Source organism: Erythrolamprus reginae, chromosome 2, assembly GCF_031021105.1.
Source record: "Erythrolamprus reginae isolate rEryReg1 chromosome 2, rEryReg1.hap1, whole genome shotgun sequence".
Classification (NCBI taxonomy): domain Eukaryota; kingdom Metazoa; phylum Chordata; class Lepidosauria; order Squamata; family Dipsadidae; genus Erythrolamprus; species Erythrolamprus reginae.
The window spans coordinates 179,376,542-179,395,743 of NC_091951.1; the positions used below are offsets into that span (position 1 = coordinate 179,376,542).

Sequence of the window (19,202 nt, forward strand, 5' to 3'; positions counted from 1 at the left end):
TCTAGGGAGAAATGGCAGGTAGATGTTCCCCCATAAAACCGAGATTAGGATTGAAGTGAGAGAAAGCTGCTAAAATTAAAAATTTAGCTAAAGAGTTAAATCCCATTGAAATAAGAGACAGAAAAACTGAAATTTGAACCGAAACTTTCAAACTCCATGAAGAAAACCACCCATTGTTTGCTTTACTTCATAAAGTAAATAAAAATGACATGAGGTTGATTTTGATTGGTTATGATGGTGTAACAATCAGGTGATTCCTTGCAACTTGGGTATATTCTGGAAAGATGGTTAGAAGAGAGTGAAAGGGGGAATTCATGACTGTGTTTCGGGAATCTTAACAAATCAGTTGCACATCTGTTTTGCAGCATGCAAATCTTAACCTAAGTGATTGACTTTGCAGTCAGAATATGCCTTTTTTGATTTCTCTAGAAGAGATAAATACATAAGGGATAAATTTCTTTGCTTAACATTTGAATATGAACCTAATTTGTAATTCCCAAGTCAATAAAATCCCAAATCAACCCAAAACAAAGTTTATTCTAACCTTTATAATTTTGCAGCTTGGACCAAATGTATACAACTCTGTATAATAAGGAAATTGCACAAGTACATTACATTAGAGAAAATTGCTTTGCTTAGAAGCAGATCAAGGGTTAGTGGGTCCCTAGGGCAAAAATACAAATAAGAATCTCTGCCAAAAGTAAACTTCATTATTAAGTTTAATACTAGTATTACTAGGATGTAATATTATGAAGTCAAGCAACGTTGCATCTGTTTTACTTACAAATATTAACTTACGTGAAAAGTAAACTATCTCTTGCTTACTTTACAATGTTTAATGTAAGATAACTGCCATATCTTGTATACAAAACACAGATATACTTAAATATTTTATATATCCCAGTAATTAAGAATGAGGTCTTGTTTATTTTATGATATTTTCCAATATAATGTTGCATTAGCACTGTGGTGGTTCCAAATTTACAATGTTGGGGTTTTTCTCTTCAGTACGATGACATTAACTTAATCTCCATGCTTCCTTAGGAACAATTCTTCCATGCACAGGCTGCAAACATTCAGGCGACCAAGAGATGGTGCAGAGAGACAGATTCTATCTCTCTCTCTTGCCATCTAGTGGCTGTTAGGAAGTTGCCAAAACTGGACCTATTGAAAAACAGGACTTCATCTAGGCTCCCAATCCATTGAAATATAAGGAGAGCCATTGCTAATTGAAATGTCTTGGAATATTAGTAGCTTGCATTAGCAGTTATGTTGTTGGTTGCTCAAACTAGCAACATAGCTATTGCTAATGTTTTGTTTACTTGGTTTACATAGATAGAAGGTTTTTTTTTAAAGCTTTCTCTCCTGTAAAGTGCACCATCTACACGAGTGTTTCCCAACCTTGGCCACTTGAAGATATCTGGACTTCAACTCCCAGAATTCCCCAGCCAGCATTTGCTGGCTGGAGAATTCTGGGAGTTGAAGTCCAAATATCTTCAAGTGGCTAAGGTTGGGAAACACTGATCTACACAATGTACAGTTTCCTGACTCTTTGTCTTCATCTGTAACTTACAGATATAATTGCAATCTTTCTGCCTATTTTAAATTTTCTTCCATATTTAATTTAGTAAGGTTTTAGAGTTCTTTGTCTTTTCTTGTCAGTGGAGACTTCGGCACTGGTTAAACTCTTCTCTGATACCTTGATCTTGTCATCTCTGCTTGCAGCCTGTTACTAGGCTGGGTTTCCCAGCCAACGCTAGGCCCAAACAGGTCTCTTTATTCTTCGTTACTAGGCAACGGTGGGAGCAGGCCTAGCCTCTGAGGCGTCTTGGGCATAGTTGGGCTGGCACCAGGGAGACACGGGTCTTAACCTACCCTCAGCCCTGCAAGTTCACTGGGTAATTTGAAGTCAGTCCCTCTTTCTCAGCATCAACCAACATCACAAGATCGTGGTTGTTGGGGGAAAATAGGAGGAGAGAATGCTATGCACATAAATACGTTAGTTCTCCAAGGAAAGAACAGCTCCCCACTCAGCCTCAAACACAAAGAAGAAATACAAGCTCTCTAACTTTCTAGGCATTTCTGCACTCCTGAGATTTACCTTGATTGCCCGGCCTTTGGTTATTATTTATTATTATTATTTATTGGATTTGTATGCCGCCCCTCTCCGCAGACTCGGGGCGGCTAACAACAATGATAAAAAACAACATGTAACAATCCAATTTAATAAAACAACTAAAAACCCTTATTATAAAAAAACAAACATACACACAAACATACCATACATAACTTGTAATGGCCTAGGGGAAGGAATATCCTAACTCCCCCATGCCTGGTGACAAAGGTGGGTCTTGAGTAATTTGTGAAAGACAAGGAGGGTGGGGGCCATTCTAATCTCTGGGGGGAGTTGATTCCAGAGGGCCGGGGCCACCACAGAGAAGGCTCTTCCCCTGGGGCCCGCCAAACGACTTTGTTTAGTCGATGGGACCCGGAGAAGGCCAACTCTGTGGGACCTTATCGGCCGCTGGGATTGGTTCTGGATGTATTCTGGCCCATTCCCATGTTAAATGTTGTTGACCAAGGAAGTAACATTTTACTGTATTATCAATATATGTTCACAATCCCCCTATTACCCTCCTATCCTTCTCTGAATGTCCTACTGCCAAGAGTTATAAATAACCCCAAAAAAACTTGAATGCAGGAATGCTTAGAAAAATGTGTGTATATTTCCAAGTAGATTTTTTAAAAAACAACGCCAAAACGAGGTGGAATGAACAAAATTAGAAAAAATTAAAAACTGGGAAAGCTATAGAGGTTTAAGGCCCATGGATGACTAAATTGCTGTCTTCTGAGGAATTTCCTTGCCTCTCTACCTCTTGAATGGAAGGAGGACTTTACAGATGTATCACTGCTTTTCCAAAATACTTGGAAGGTATATTATTTGGATTTTTGATTCATCTGTACAGTGATTTTAGGTGCACTAGGGCTGCCATACATATAGCATCACAAAAAGAATGTCACCTCAGATAAAATGCTTTGCTATCTTGACTCTGGGTGCATGTGACTTGCGGAATGTAGAGACCACAGTCCAATAATGCAAAGAAGTGGGTAATGTTGGACCCTCCAGATGTTGAACCACTGTTTCCAACATCCTTCACAATTACCAATGCAGGCTGGAACTGCTGGGAGTTTTCTTAAAGTGGAAACATTTTGCATTCTTTCTTAGCAGAGGTGATGAATTGAAATTCTTCCAGCTTCAATTTCTGTAAATTAGAATATTATTACCTGTAAATGAAGATGTGCAAGTCTAGCTGGGCATTGAAGATGCACTTAGATGGGACATGTGATTTTTGGTCATATGTACAGGATAACTCCCTGATGACATGAGAAACCACCCAGGTTGTAAAAATGTTGCAAGAAATATATTTCTGGTTAATACGTCTTAGTTTCTCTGACACCGCAGTTGAAATGCCCTTTATTTATAACGGTTTAATCTTAACGTTCTCTCCTATAGCGCACAGTACAGAAGAATGCCAAATACATCTGCTTAGCCAACAAAGATTGCCCTGTGGACAAGCGGAGGAGAAACCGGTGCCAGTTTTGTCGGTTCCAGAAGTGCCTTGCGGTGGGAATGGTCAAAGAAGGTGAGACATGTTCCTTCCTCTTCACTAGTCTTCTTCATTCTAAGGTCCTCTGAAATCCAGGCTAGTGAGCGGTGGCGGATTAAGGCTCACTGGTGTCCTAACCACTGGCAAATCATGGTGCCCCCCCCCCCTCCTAGTTTTATAAAAAAAAATAATTTACAAATCTTCATTGGGGTTTTTTCTTTCTCACCTTCGTGGTGCTCCTTTTGGGCCTGGTGCCCTAAGCATGTGCTTAGCCTGTTTAATAGTTAACACATCACTAGTGGTGAGGCATTTTAATAGTTAAGCTTCCACATGCTTGTAAGGTTCCAGGTTAAAGAGGGCTGTAAGAGACTGCAATTAGATATTTGGCTCCCAGAGCAAATTAAATATTTGCAGGAGGAATGACAACTGGCTGAAAAGAAGGAGGAGGAAGAGAAGGAGAAGAAGATTTTACCTGCATTTGTTACTCAATTCACTTGCCTGATCCAGCACCTATAATTGCAAAGGAGGGTTTAAAATCTCCTTGTAGCTCTTGGGATGGGCTGAAATGGTGGAAAACATCACTCTTCAAGAGTGACTTATCAGTATGGGCAGTTGCTTGACTTTTTCTGCTAAGCCAAACAAAATGAACTGTATTATATATAAGATCGGGGTGAGGTTTCAGGCAAGTGGGGATGGATGGGTTGGTACCTTGTTTTGAGCGTTAATAGAAACCGAGGGAAAAAGAGTAAAATATAAGAGGAAGCAAAATATATATTTGAAAAATATGGAATATATGAATTTGAATGAAAAGAGGTGTAAATATTATGCATGAAATATTCTTAAACTTGACTATAATGATATTTAAAGAACAGACATGTAAATAATAGGTAAATGAGCATGGTTATGTATAAATTATGGAAACTTGTTAAAAGTAAAAACACAATAAAAACTTTATTAAAAGAAAAAAGAAAATTTAGTGAAGGGAAGCTTGAGCTTTCTGACCATTTCCTCTGACTGCTCAGAATAGTTCCTAGGACAGTGATGGCGAACCTTATTTTGTTCGGGTGTGCACATGCATGATGGCACTATAGTCCATGCCCATACCCATAATACAATGGCCTCCCCCTGTGCCCCTGCGTTTCTGAACTTCTGGTTGGCCTATTGGGCTGTTTTTCACCATCCACAGGCTCTGGAGGCTTTCCTGAAGCCTGGGGAGGGCGAAAAACAGCCCAACTGGTGAAAACAGTCTCCCCTGCCCTTCAGAAGGCCGAAAATCAGCTGGCCAGCATGCCCAAGCACCCTGGAGTTGACATAGGGCAAAGCCTCGCATGCCCTCAGCTATGGTTCTGTGTGCCATCTGTGTCACCCGTGCCATAGGTTTGCCATCACTGTCCTAGGAAGTTAGATTCTTTGACCAGGGTCGTGTACTGCTTAAATCTGTGGTGCGATTTGTTGAATGAATCATGTGTCAAATGAAATCATAAAACGAGATAAGCCAGAATACAGTGGTACCTCTACTTACGAACTTAATTCATTCCATGACCAGGTTCTGAAGTAGAAAAGTTTGTAAGAAGAATCAATTTTTCCTGTAGGAATCAATGTAAAAGCAAATAATGCGTGCAATTGGGGAAACCACAGGAAGAGGCCCGATGGAGGCTTATCCCCGCCTTTTCCGGCCCTGTTTCCTCTCAGGAGATTCCTAGAGAGGCCCCACAGAGGCTTCTCCCTTCCTTTTCCGGTTACAGTTTTGGAGGCCCGGGTTTGTAAGTGGAAAATGGTTCTTGAGAAGGGGCAAAAAAAATCTTGAACACCCGGTTCTTATCTAGAAAAGCTCGTAAGTAGAGGCGTTCTTAGGTAGAGGTACCACTATATCAGCGTTCAGATACATGCTAAGCCAAACCTAAAGAAATGCAATTTTAAGAGAATGTTGCATTCTGCCCTTATAAAAAGCCCTCATGATGTATAAAATGCTGCACAGCTCTAAACCCCATTGGGTGGTGACTAAGCTGCACGGAAGCGTAACATCATATGCCTCTGGCTGAGATTCAGTTTGTGGTCCTTGATTTTTTTAAAAAGCAGCAGCTGTTCCTAGATTGTGGGCTTCTCCTGGTGATCGCACTTGTTTGCCTGTAATCCACTCCTCACCTTTCTGTTCCCTCTTCCCTTTTCCTTCAGTGGTGCGGACAGACAGCCTGAAAGGCCGACGTGGTCGGCTGCCCTCCAAGCCGAAACAAGCTCAAGATATTTCACCGGTCAGCCTCATCTCCTCTCTTGTGAGAGCACATATAGATTCTGTGCCCAGCGCTACCAAACTTGACTATTCCAAGGTATTTCTCTGCATTTTTGGAAATGTGAGGTTCTGTGCCCTAGACACTATTTATTTTTATTTATTTATTTATTAGATTTGTATGCCGCCCCATTCCGTAGACTCGGGGCGGCTCACAACAACAATAGAAAATAGTTCATAACAAATCTAATAATTTTAGCAATTAAAAAAGAAAACATTAAAATCCCCGTTATTAAAACATACATACACACAGACATACCATACTTAAATTGTATAGGCCCGGGGGAGATGACTCAATTCCCCCATGCCTGACGGCAAAGGTGGGTTTTAAGGAGTTTACGAAAGGAAGGGAGGATGGGGGCAGTTCTAATCTCCGGGAGGAGCTGTTTCCAGAGGGTCGGGGCCACCACAGAGAAGGCTCTTCCCCTGGGTCCCGCCAGACGACATTGTTTAGTCGACGGGATCCGGAGAAGGCCAACTCTGTGGGACCTAATCGGTCTCTGGGATTCGTGCGGCAGAAGCGGTCCCAGAGATAATCTGATCCGATGCCATGAAGGGCTTTATAGGTCATTACCAACACTAGCATTTGGAGGGGTGGGGGGATTAAAATTTCTGAAAATGAGAAGCGAGGAAAATATGCCTGATAACTTTGGACCCCAGTCCCCTTACCATCAATGGATCATAATGAATCTGGAAGCTTCTTATGCTACTTACACAGAAGGCAGTGGACATTCCTTCACCCGTTTTACTTTGTTTTTTTAATAAAATGCACACTTGGTTTATTGGCCTGGCCACGTGTGGCTCAGAAAAAGGCACACATCGCATGAAATATTTATGCCTGAAATGTCTCTGCCAAATTAAATTGGTAAGTGGCATCAGAAGAATGGTGGTGGATGATGCCAAGATCTCTCATCCAGTATTGTTCATATGTCCTTTTAGTCAGTGACAGACAGTCCTGTATGGATCCATGTAATTTATATTTATTTACTTGTTAAAATTCTCAGTCACCATTTAGCTAGAGGTTTTCAGGACAATTCAGAATCCATATCTTTTTGTTTTAAAAACCATTCACATAATATGTACTTAAACCATCTAAGGTTGCAAGGTGGAAATTCACTTCACAACCATTACTTCTTTAGTTTATTTTGGGGGACTATTATTTCAACATATTGTTATTATTCAGGGGCTGCATTTTATTGGCTGTTGATGTGCATTGATCATCCCTGATTTGGTAACATTTAGAAGAGTTGAGAATCTGAGATTATTATTATTTTTTAATTTGTAGTTCAACACCAAACCAATAAGCATTAAGACATATAAAGTGATTAAGGGGAATGTTTTATATATAAATATGAATATATTAAAACAAAGCTGTGAGGGAGGAACCATCCAATTCCTTTGGGCTTAAACTACAGATAGAAATGTTGCCATTGTCCTCCTCATATGAGGAGCATTCAACTTTTGCAATGTCAAGTTTAAATTGACATTTTAAAAAGTGAACATTAATAGAACATGGGTTATAGATTCAATTACCATACATGAACATTTACAGGTTTGATTTTTCATATCTGCCGCTGATGATGGTTCATCAATTTGAAGCAACCAAAAGAAATCACACACACACTCGTACGTGTGTGTGTGGGGGGGGGGTTCTTTTGGTTGCCTCAAATTGATGTATGTGTGTGTATTTCAATCACATATTTTTGCTGAATTTTTAAAATTAAGAGAGACTAGAATAGCACTATTTCGGCCTTGTTCTGGCCTCATCAGCCTTACTGGGATATATATATATATAATATGCATGAAATGTTTGGCTTATTGATCCCAGAATTCCCAGCTAGAAATGACTAAAAATGAAGCAGATATTTTATTATATTTTATTATTGACAGTCGTCATGTAATCTGACGTAATCTAAGAGCAAACTCTTCACTTTTCAACTTATTAAATAAGCTGTTCATTTTTAATTTTATATGGCCTATCCTGGCCCCCCTCAAGAGCAGGGGTGTCAAACTCACAACCCGCCAGCTGGATGTGTCATGTTGGCCACGCCCACTCCTGGTTTAACAAAAGGGGGAAAAGTCACAATACATCAAATGACAATGTGATGTTGGGAATTTGACACTCCTGCTCCAGTGCACATAATCTACAGTGCCGAAGTTCTTCATACTAGATAGCCGTGCCAGAACCAAAGAGTGCCAGACAGGATTTTATAGGATCTACTTTGGTCCCTTAATTAATAAAGGAATTCTTGAATGCGCCTTCTAGAATGTGTCCTCGAGAAAATCACTGCTTGCCACCTCACAGGAAGTGCACTGTTTCTTTTCTAAAGACTTCCTTGCTTGTGTTGTCAGTTCCAGGAATCTGTCTCTTATCAGTTTGAGAAGGAGGACTGCATGGATGTGCAGCTGTTCTATGACCTATTAACGGGCTCAATGGATGTGATCCGGAAATGGGCAGAGAAGATTCAGGGCTTCTTAGAGCTTCCAAAAGAAGACCAGGACCTGCTTTTGGAATCTGCTTTTTTGGAGCTCTTCATTCTACGGCTAGCCTACAGGTAACATGTCATAGCTACTCCTTTCAGTTAAACAGCAAACCACCACGACTGTTAGTCCCATCTGGCTCCTAGCCTTTGCAGTCTATAAACAGTTCACGTGGAAACCATTCAGGGGCTTTGAGTTATAACTTTGTGCAGCCTCATTTTAAAATGTTACAGCACAGCAAAAAGAGGCTGGGATGCCTTTTGTGGATAAGTTCCACCTGGAGGATATCCAGTGCATTTCGATGACCTTTTTCCAAAAGCCTAGCCCAGTAGGTAAGGAAAACAGACATTGACCTCTGCAATGATGGAACCAATAGCACCAGTGGCTTGAAGGTGCTCTGAACATCAGAACAGGGAAATTGTAGTTCACCATCCTCAGTATTGAGCATATTCACCATCATCATTGCTGCTGCTACTACTGACCTAAAAATGCTTTTGCAAGAAGCAAGTGGACTTTCTGGTTTTTCTTTGAAGATGTTTTGCTTCTCATCCAAGAAGCTTCTTCGGATTCTCAGATGAGAAGAGAAAAGTCTTCAAAGGAAAACCAGAAAGTCCAGTTGCCTCTTGAAAAAGCACCTTTGAGACATCCATGACCTGGATGACTGCGAATCTCCATAGACATTTACCACTACTAATGTTAAAGTGTGTGAAGGCTGCCTATTCCAATTAATTCCTTAATTTGATTTATACTTCACATAGCTAATGAGTATTGATGCCAGTAAAAAATGAACTCACTCTCCTGGTTCAAGTAAAGTAGAGAACCTCTGGTCAGGGGTTTTAAAGCAATTTTTAAAAGTGAGTGCATGTTGTTTTTATCCCATGCTTGTATAACTAATGTTTCAGAATTTTTAAAATAAAAAATGTGTGTGTGTGTAGCTAAATAAATTAATAGGACATTATAGATGGCATTAGAGAGACATTAGGGGCTGCAGGTATCAAAGTAACAGCAATATTCAAAGTAGCAAGGTAATCCTGCAAGATGAGAAAGGAAATCTGTTGAGATAACAAATTGGATAGCATGTCAGACTTTGACCAGAGGGCTTAAGGCTTAAAATGACTTGGTGTGAAGTTTATCTTGGCTTCATGACACCTGCTTGGGTTAGCTACCTTACAGTGTAGCTGAAGGAAAAAAATAGAATATCTGTTGATGCATGCAAGAGCTATATTTGCTGCCCTGAATTCATTCTGAGAAGCAGCAAATAAAAATGTAATTAGCACAAGCAACTCTAAATGTGATAATTAGAACCAACATAAGCCACCCACACTTGCTTAGATTCAGTGGGACGCCCCTACCCAGCCACAATTGGTAAGAAAGGAAATGTTGGGCACTTAAATGTCACCTCAATCCATAGAGTCTGTGGTGATGAGTTGGATTTTAGCCCTACCTGGAGAAGCCAGAAGTTGAATTTGGGGATCTTTTAATCTGCCTAGTTTTGCCATAGTTACTACCATATTTCATTACGGGGGTCCATTTCTGAGCCTCTTCTCTGACTATGCAGTGTTGCTTCTCTTGCAGATCCAAGCCAGAAGAAGGCAAACTTATCTTCTGCAACGGCGTTGTGCTGCATCGTATGCAGTGTGTCCGGGGTTTTGGAGAATGGATAGATTCCATCATAGAATTTTCCCAGAACCTCCATCGCATGAACATTGATGTGCCCTCCTTCTCCTGTCTTGCGGCACTTGTCATAATTACAGGTAGGTGAACAGTGGGGCCCTTGAGAAAAACTACGGACAGGCAGAGAGAGAGACACGCAAGCAGTACATATATAGTATAGAATGGAGGGTGAGGGGAATCCTTAGGAGATCAAACAAGTCTGCTTGTTAGGCAGAGGTGGGCTGCTAAGGTGGAACGGTGACGTGTGCTTGCCCCCGTGGCTCTGAGTCCAGCGCAATTCTGCTACTGCACCTGGGCAGGTAGGGGAATCACGCACGGACACGCAGGTGCCCCTGTGGGACCTTGTAAGGTCATTTAGTCCAACCCCCTTACCCCTCTGCTCAAGCAGGAGTCCCCTACACCATTTCAGACCAATCTCCCTTTGGAAGTTTCAAGTCGCCAAAAGGGGAAACGCACAAAAGGGCAGGTTGGCTCAATTCTCCCACAGGGGAAAGGAAAGGCCCCGGGAGGGGGGGGGGGGCTTCCAGAGGTGGGCTGCTAAGGAGGAACTGTATCGTGCGCTCAGAGTGCTAGCAGAGTCCAGCGCAATTCTGCTACTGCACCTGGGCAGGTAGCGAAATCGCACGCAGCCCATGGCGCACCTGCGTGTCTGTGCGTGATTTCTCCACCTGCCCAGGTGCAGTAGCAGAATTATGCTGGACTCCGCTAGCACTCAGAACCCCAGGGGTGAGCACACATCACCGTTCCACCTTAGCAGCCCACCTCTATTGTTAGGAATATGGAAATGAGAGAGTCTAAAGTCTACAATGAGCCAGAATTGTAAGGTCTTATTGAAGGGGGCTCCAGATAACGTGAAAATGTTTTCAACTTTTTAACTGATGCCTGTAATATAAATATCTTCAGAAAAAAGGTGTAAGTCTAGTATGTGAAATCTGTGTCCCCCCAGATTGTTTCAGGTGCTAAATAGCAACCCTCAGCATCCCTCGTCATTAATCATAACTGTCTGGAGTTGCAATGTAGTAACATTAGGAGGACCTAACATTCTGTCCCTGGAATAGGATCTAGTATTAGGGAGGTCGAAAATAATCAACTTAGTCATCATAAACTATGTGGCTCAGGCAGCATTTGCTGGAGATCTCTGAAAAAAAAGATCCATAGAATCCCAACTTTTGTACACTTCTCTTTATGTGATGAAACTGATATGTCCAAAGGAAGGCCTCCCTTTGTTTGTTTCTCTGTTGTTGTTTTGTGGAACACAAGGCAGGATTGTTCTGATGTAGCTGCTGAGATGTAGATTTATATAAATGAGGATCCCAAAAAGTGTTTTTTTAGGAGGCAACTGGACTTTCATTTCACTTTCTCACCCAAGACGCTCCTTGGAGATCTGAGCTGAAGAAGCATCTTGGATGAGAAGTAAAACATCTTCAAAGAAAAACCAGAAAGTCCAGTTGCCTCCTGAAAAAGCACTTTGGGGGCAGCCATAACCTGAATAAATGAGAATCTCCATAGAGATAATTGAGAACGTTTCTGTGAAAATCCCAGTCTCCCATTAGTTTCCATAGCACAACGTCAGGGACAAAGAGCTTTGTTAATCAAGTCCAGAAAAGGTGTATCTAAGCACTTTGAAACGAGACTTTTGTTGACTTCTTTAATGAGTAACTTCTTCCCAACTCTGATGTCTTCACTAGATCGGCATGGACTAAAGGAGCCAAAGAAGGTTGAAGACCTCCAGAACCGCATTGTCAGTTGCCTTAAGGACCACGTGACTTCCATCACCAGTGAGCAGGTGCAGCCCAACTGCCTCTCAAAGTTACTGGGCAAGCTTCCTGAGCTCCGCACCCTTTGCACTCAAGGCCTACAGCGCATCTTCTACTTGAAGCTAGAAGACCTGGTGCCCCCTCCTCCAATTGTGGATAAAATATTCATGGATACGCTGCCGTTCTGAGGACAAGGTGGAAGGAAGCCGCCACCACCACCACCACCATGAACCAAATGGTGCTTTCTTTGGGGGAGAGTGGCTTTGTTTGGGTTTCTCCTCATCCTGCCTCCCACGACCACCGTCTGCCGTCACCATTCATCTTCCCCAGAGGGAGAGAGGGGGGAAAGAAGAAGAAACGAGCAGAAAGAATGTTCTGCCACTTTCCATCCAGAGGGAAGCTTGCAGGAACATTTCCAGAAGAGTGTTTTAAAACATTAGTCCAGTGGTTGGAGACTGAAAACCATAAGCACTGTACACGCCCTTTCCCCTCCTCATTCCCTTGACGTCTAGAGGTTACCGGGACATTAAGAATTGCCATGTAATTCTCTCTGAACTTGGGACAACTTGGAGTTTGTAATATTATTTTTTTTTTAACCTTGTGGGGGAAACCCTTTGTGCCTTCTCGGGTTACGTGCACAATCCCTAAACAATGCTGCCTTGTTCCAGGACCTGCCAACAGCTCTGCGTGCAATCCAGCACCCCTCTTCCATAGTGTTGCATGGAGCCACTGTCTGTGTCACGAATGGAACATTTACATTGATTTGACAGATGAAGGCCAGTTGGATTTTTTTTTTTTTGCTTTAAAAAAAAAAAAAAGGTTGCCTTCTCTTATTTGACCTTGTCATCAGCCCTGGATTACACGCCCAGGTTTGGCAAGTGAAGTTTTCCAACGCCCTCGGCCTAGAAACCGCTTGCATCTTGTCCTTGGGTGCAGCTGCGGGTAGGGGAGAGTTCAGGGAGAGTTTTGCCGTAAATAAGCATATGTCCCTGCCGTCTTCTGCTTAGACAGTGGCTGTTTTGCTCTGTTGAGTAACTTCTTTGTAAAAGATGTATATAAGAAGAACAGTGGGTTGGCTTGTAAATACAGAGAGAAAGGAAGGCTTTTTGTCTTGAGCCGCCCCCAGTTGTGTATCGCTCTACACCTGCAGGACACCTTCTGTCTTTCTGTGTAAATAACTTTGTATTGTAAAGTCCTCCGTTTTTGACATTTATATTTGTCTACCCCTGCTTTCCGATTTCCAGTATGTGACTTTTCCAATTATTAATATATATAAATATATATATATATTTAATATATTGAATAAAAAAGATTATCCAGGTAGATGTAATTCTTAATCCCACTCGTTTATGTGCCTGATCGTTTATATGCCAGAGTAGCCCAGGTTCTGTTAAACTAGAGAATTATGTGCAGGGGAAGGCATGGTTCTCATTCCATGCTCCAGCACTGAGAGCATATGCACTAAGACAAATTCCTTGTGTGTTCAATCACACTTGGCCAATAAAGGATTCTATTCTATTCTATTCTAAAAGGCCAGGATAGAAAGAAAAACAACAACAACCCTAAAGCCAGGGAATAACACTGTTTCCTGTGGTATTTTATACTTTTGTAGAAAGCAGTGATAGGTTTTTTTTCTCAATCCTGTTTAGTGCTTGGGTGATCACTTTGGGGCCTTTTGCACATAAGGTTGTCTGAACCAAATTCCAAACCTCTAGGGTAGTGATGGCGAATCTTTTTTTCCTTGGGTGCCAAAAGCATGCACGGGCGCACTATCATGTACGCATGAGTGCCCACACCCATAATTCAATGCCCACTCCCTCTGTGCATGCACATACGACCTCGTTTCTGACTTCTGGTGGGCCAGGTAGACCCATTTTTTGCCCTGTCCAGGTTTCCCGGATACCAAAAACACCCTTCCAGAGCCAAAAATCAGCTGGTCAGTGTGCACATGCGCGTTGGAGCTGAGCTAGGGCAACAGCTCGCACGCCAGCATATATGGCTCTGTGTGCCGCCTGTGGCAGGCCTGCCATAGGTTCACCATCACTGCTCTAGGGAGTTCCTGGAAGATTGGCATTCAAACAAATTTGTCATCAGCAATACATAGAAATAAACCTTGTTTACACGCTGTTCAAAAGAGACGACATAAAACTAAGAATGAAACAAAAAACAACACATTCTCTCCAGAAGCTTATACCCAGATAAGCAGGGATTAACACCAAACAAACAAACAGAAAACAATACCCTAATGAAGGAACTACCAAGGAGAAAAACCATACTCCCATCAATACTGACAAAGCAAACTGCTGCATATAAATAGGGAGCAAACCCCATACTTACTGGCATTGATAATGTTACCAAAAAGCTTCATCATCTGCAAGCAAATAAGTTCAGAGAGTACCAAGGAGATCAGAGGGCTGTCTGTGCAACCCCAAACCATTTGTGATGTGACTTTCACACTAACGTTCTGCTTTCTTCAGTGCTTTCAGTTGCTGCAGGTTTCACAGATTTGCTGTAAGCCACAGTTTGTAATCATGTTTTTGAATAAGCCAAACTGATATAGCTACGTACAATAAATTTTAAGATTTTAATATACAATGGCTGAGTTTGGCTTATTCTAGCTTTGCATATTCTCATTCTGGCTTTTGCATAGCATATACGTCCAGCTCTTTTCCACCTCCATTTAATGAACATTCATTCATTTGCATGTATTAGCAAATAGCAAATATACAGCATACCTGAAGATACTGGACCGTTTCATAGATTTGCTTCTATCAGACAACTTCTAGAAATGTTTCTTTAAAAAATTGTAACATTTTGCTACTTTAAGGTTTTAATGTCTTTTTTGAAGGCATTGCCAGCCACTTTTAGCTGATGTCAAACAACTATTTCAAGTTTTGAAAAAAGGAATCCTCATGCTGCCTTAATCTCTTTAAAGATAAGAATAGCTGGAAAATAGGCAAACATTACTTGGAATGAACCAAATAATAGATTTTTTCCCCATCTCCTGGAAATTCTGGATAGCATAAGCTGCCTTCACCAAGCATAGTTAAGCAGATCCAAGTTGAAATATGGATATCCAAACATTTTGGTTGGGAGGGAAGTCAAAACACCATCAACCCATATCAAGTTGAGTTGATCAGCTTACCTTTATAGAACTTGATATGGATTTAGCTGGGGTTACTTTTCATAAACTTCGGCATGAAAAAGGGTGGTTAAAACAGCCCCACAAAAATAAGAGTGGCTCAATGCTAAAAAAAAAACACCCTTTTTACAGACTGAGACTTCTCCTACCGGTCCATTAAGCCTCCAACCCCAACCAAGCCATTCTAGATTTTTTATTATTATTAAAATGGGGGGAAAGAAAGAAAAAGACCAGGACTCCATCAGCCTATTCCAAATGTAACTAGAGTAACTGTTTGTTACCGTGGTGGTCTGTTTTGTCTTCTCCATTTTGGGAGGCAGGGAACATTGTGTGAATATTATTTAATTGTATTTTCCCGTGTTTCCTACAAATTTAATAAATTATTGTGATTGGTCATGCAGTCATCCAGATGTTTAGACTGGACTTGGCATTTTCCATTCACCTGTCAAGATCTCCCCAAGGACCAGAGATAGGCAAATGTTATTTGATGGTGTTAAAGGTATTGTCGCTGGATGTAAGCTGTTCCAAGTAAAGCTGCCTTTTGCAATTGACCGATGGTGATTTTGTCAGTGCTGATCGTGTTCCAGTGGTGCTCCAGTTCTTTTGTGATTGTACCCAAAAAGCTTATGACTATTGGTACTATCTTTGCTTTCTTTTGCCACAGTCATTCTGCTCCAATTTCCTTGTTTTGTGATGTTTCTTCAGCTCTTTCTCTTCTATTCTGCTGTCTTCAGTTATTGTAGTGTCCACTACTCCAACCTTTTTTGTCTTTCTTACTGACAGTTGTTGGTCAATCTGGGGTGTTATGCAGCAGGTGCTTTGTCTGTATGAATTCTAAATCCCCAGAGCATTTAGCTGCTTCATTTTCTATTTCTCTGTTTTACGGTTGGTCCTGCCAGTTCTTGCTCGCAGCTAAGTAGTATTTCTTGAAGATATTGTTGCCATTTTGTCGTGTCATTTATTTGTAGTCCGTCTGTGCAAACTTCTTGCAGTAGCTAACTTTGCTTATGGTGGTCCATTATTTTTTCAGCTTCTTTGTATGCAATTGTTCTTAAGGCTTGGTCTTGTACAGTCAAAATTAGCCATTCTGTCTCTTTCTTCAGCTTTCCTGCTCTTGCCCATTGCCAGGCTATCTGCTCTACCTGCTGTTTTTTATTTTATTTTATTCGTTCGTTTTAATGTATTGGCCATGTAATATTTTGCCTTTCCATGTCTCTTTTTCTATTCTTCATTTGGTCTTGCTTAAAGGCCAGTTATTCTTTTATTTTCTTAAAACACCTTCTCCGTGGGTAGTTAAGTACATTGTCGCACATTGGAGAGCGGGGAAATGGAAACCTTTCTCTGTGTTTATACATGATAATGCTTGCAAGAGTATTATTAAACCTCTTCTGGAACCAGAAATGGTACAAACCAAAAATTCTCCCAGCTTCTTTTATAAGATATAGAATCGCTTAGGGGCTGAAAGCCTTCCTGATATCCAGATGAAAACCTTGTATGTAGCCTCTGCTCTGTTTAAATGCAAGTCCTTGTGTGGGTCAATCCAAGACTAACGTTGGGTGCACATTGTTCGCCCCACAGAAGGAGCAAGGAAGAGTTTTTCCTGCAAGAAAAAAAGATAGGACTTAGAAGTACAGGCCTGAGTGGAAGCACAGCCTAGGATCTCACCCTTTGACCAAGAGCGAAAAGTTTACTGGGTAATTTTGCGGTATCTCTGTTCTGTCGGGCTCTTTGGTAGACTCCTCCCAAAAATTCACAGGTACAAATTTCAGACACACACACACACGTTTGAAAATTCAAAACAATGTTCTTTATAATGAAAATTCACTTAACCTAAGCCCTCTTTTGGTATAGCAAAGAGCACTCGTCTCCAAACAAACTGGTAATTTGTACAAGTCCCTTATCAGTCCTGTGATACTTAGCTTGCAGCTGTGAGGCAATTCAAAGTCCTTCTTTCACAAAGTGAAACACACTTTGCTCTGGTTTAGTTTCAAAGCGGGGAAAAATCAGCACACAAAAAGTCAAAGTCAGTAAAGCAGTCATGAAACACAACGATCAGATAATCCTCCACAATGGCCAAACCCACAGGCTGCTATTTATAGCAGCCTCACTAATTACCACAGCCCCACCCAACCACAGGTGGCCTCATTTTCTTTGATAATAATCTCTCAGTTGTTGTTGCCTATGCATCGCTCTCCGCATGCGTGGCTGTATCATTAACTCTTGTTCTGAATCCAAGGAGGAGCTAGATAATTGATCTCCTTCTGAGCTGTCTGCCACACTCTCCTCCTCCTCCCTGTCACTCATGTCTTCTTGGTCAGAGGAGCCTTCATCATCAGATTCCACCGAGGGCAAACCAGGCCTGCAGCATGTGGATGTCTCCCCCACATCCACAGTCCTTGGGGCAGGAGCTGGGCCAGAGCTAACCACAACAATCTCTATCATAGTGTTTCTCATCCTTAGTATCGGTGATGTGTGGAACCCAACTCCCAAGAATTCTGGGAGCTGAAGTCCATACATCTCAGAGATTCAGAGGTTGAGAAACAGAGCTCTGATGAAACGTGTCTTCCAATAAGGTAATATTCAGATTGGTCTAAAAATCTCTTGTTTATTGCTCAATCTTCATCCGATATTGTCAAACCAGTTCCTTTTTTTCTACCTCTTCCATCCAGTCTCTGTTCCTTGTTTTCATAGGTTGTAAGCCTGATGGCAAGAGCTTGTTCCTATCACCATCATTATGACACAATTGTTGTCCTTATAATTCAAACTGCTTTGGGAGATTATAGTGAGAAAATTGGATCAGTCTTCTTACCTACCTATTTATGTTATTCAAAAGATAGTTGCAAACCTAATCACCCTATTCTACTAATAACAAGGGTACTTCAAATGATGGGTTGTGTATCAAACGCCTACGTATTATCAGTTTCATGCCTGGACATGATTTCCTTGGAAATCCATTGTAGTTCCATTGTAGTTTATCCTGGGCTTATTTATTTGGTATGTACCTATTGGGAATTCTGCCCTGTTTTGGCTTGTTCAGTAACTGAGCTCCACCACTTCAATATATACCGTATTTTGTGGGTTATAAGATGCACCAGTGTATAAGACGCACCAAGATTTCAAAGAGGTAAGTAAGAAAAGAAGGTTTTTGTCCTCCACGGCCCCCAGGAACATTCTGCAGGCCTCCCAAACCCTCTTTCTGCAAAAAATGGGGCATGCAAAACGTTTGGGAGGCCTGCAGAGTGCTGCTGGGGGCTGGGAGTTTTTGCCTTCCCCCAGCCACACTGCAGGCTTGCAGGCCTCCCAAACCCTCTGCACGCCCCATTTTTTGCAAAAATGGGGTGCAGGGTGGGACTTTGGGAAGCCAAAAATGACTGCCTTCAGTGTATAAGACACACCAATATATCCACCTTCTTTGGGGGGTTTGTGTGTGTGTGCATCTTATGCTCCCAAAAATACGGTAATTCATTATCCTTACAATGAGATTAATCCACCCTGCCTTTCCAATGAGATTACAGTGGTACCTCTACTTACGAAGTTAATTGGTTCCGTGACCAGGTTCTTAAGTAGAAACGTTTGTAAGAAGAAGCAATTTTTCCCATAGGAATTCATGTAAAAGCAAATAATGCGTGCAATTGGGGAAACCGCAGGGAGGTTGGAGGCCCTGTTTCCTCCCAGGAGATTCCTAGAGAGGTCCCAAGGAGGCTTCTCCCTGCCTTTTCCGGTTACCATTTCAGAGGCTCAGATTTGTAAGTGGAAAATGGTTCTTGAGAAAAGGCAAAAAAATCTTGAACACCCAGTTCTTATCTAGAAAAGTTCATAAGTAGAGGCGTTCTTAGGCAGAGGTGCCACTGTATTCCAGTTTTCTGAAAGTTGAACGAACTTAATAGCATCAAGCCACAGATTTGGCTAAGTGAATGAATTATCTCTTATAATCTTTGCTAGGACCACCCCTCCAGTCTGTTATCCTCCAGTTACGTTGATTAGAAGTGATGAAGTTCAGTAACCTCTAGGACATCAGACTGTGCAAAGGAGCCCTATAGAATTCATTAGTCTCCCCCACTGTTGCTACAATTTGCTTGTTGGAGTGTTCAATTCTTTGCAGAGGAGCTCAGCATGAACCTCTCTAAAAAGAGCCACGTCATCTGCTTGGAGAAAGTTATGGTCGTGGCACATAAGTGTCCCTGAGAAGACCATCTCTAAACTCGGTTCTCTGAGGAGTGAGACCCATTTGCCCTCTGAGTAGAGTTTGAGTG

The 19,202-nt window shown here is 41.6% G+C and overlaps 2 protein-coding genes across 3 annotated transcripts in view; one reads left to right on the forward strand and one right to left on the reverse strand.

Annotated features, from left to right (window-relative positions):
* NR4A1 (nuclear receptor subfamily 4 group A member 1) overlaps positions 1 to 13,002 on the forward strand; it is a 50,571-nt gene extending 37,569 nt beyond the window's left edge. Inside the window, exons 3-7 of one of the 2 annotated variants that reach the window (XM_070740547.1) lie at positions 3,515 to 3,644; positions 5,784 to 5,935; positions 8,248 to 8,450; positions 9,952 to 10,130; positions 11,739 to 13,002. In XM_070740547.1, coding sequence (XP_070596648.1) covers positions 3,515 to 3,644; positions 5,784 to 5,935; positions 8,248 to 8,450; positions 9,952 to 10,130; positions 11,739 to 11,995 — 921 coding nt within the window. In that variant the 3' untranslated portion in view covers positions 11,996 to 13,002. The remainder of the gene's footprint in view (positions 1 to 3,514; positions 3,645 to 5,783; positions 5,936 to 8,247; positions 8,451 to 9,951; positions 10,131 to 11,738) is intronic. The other variant, XM_070740548.1, reaches the window with a different exon arrangement.
* RBMS2 (RNA binding motif single stranded interacting protein 2) overlaps positions 1 to 19,202 on the reverse strand; it is a 547,749-nt gene that overhangs the window by 165,797 nt on the left and 362,750 nt on the right. The window lies entirely within an intron of this gene.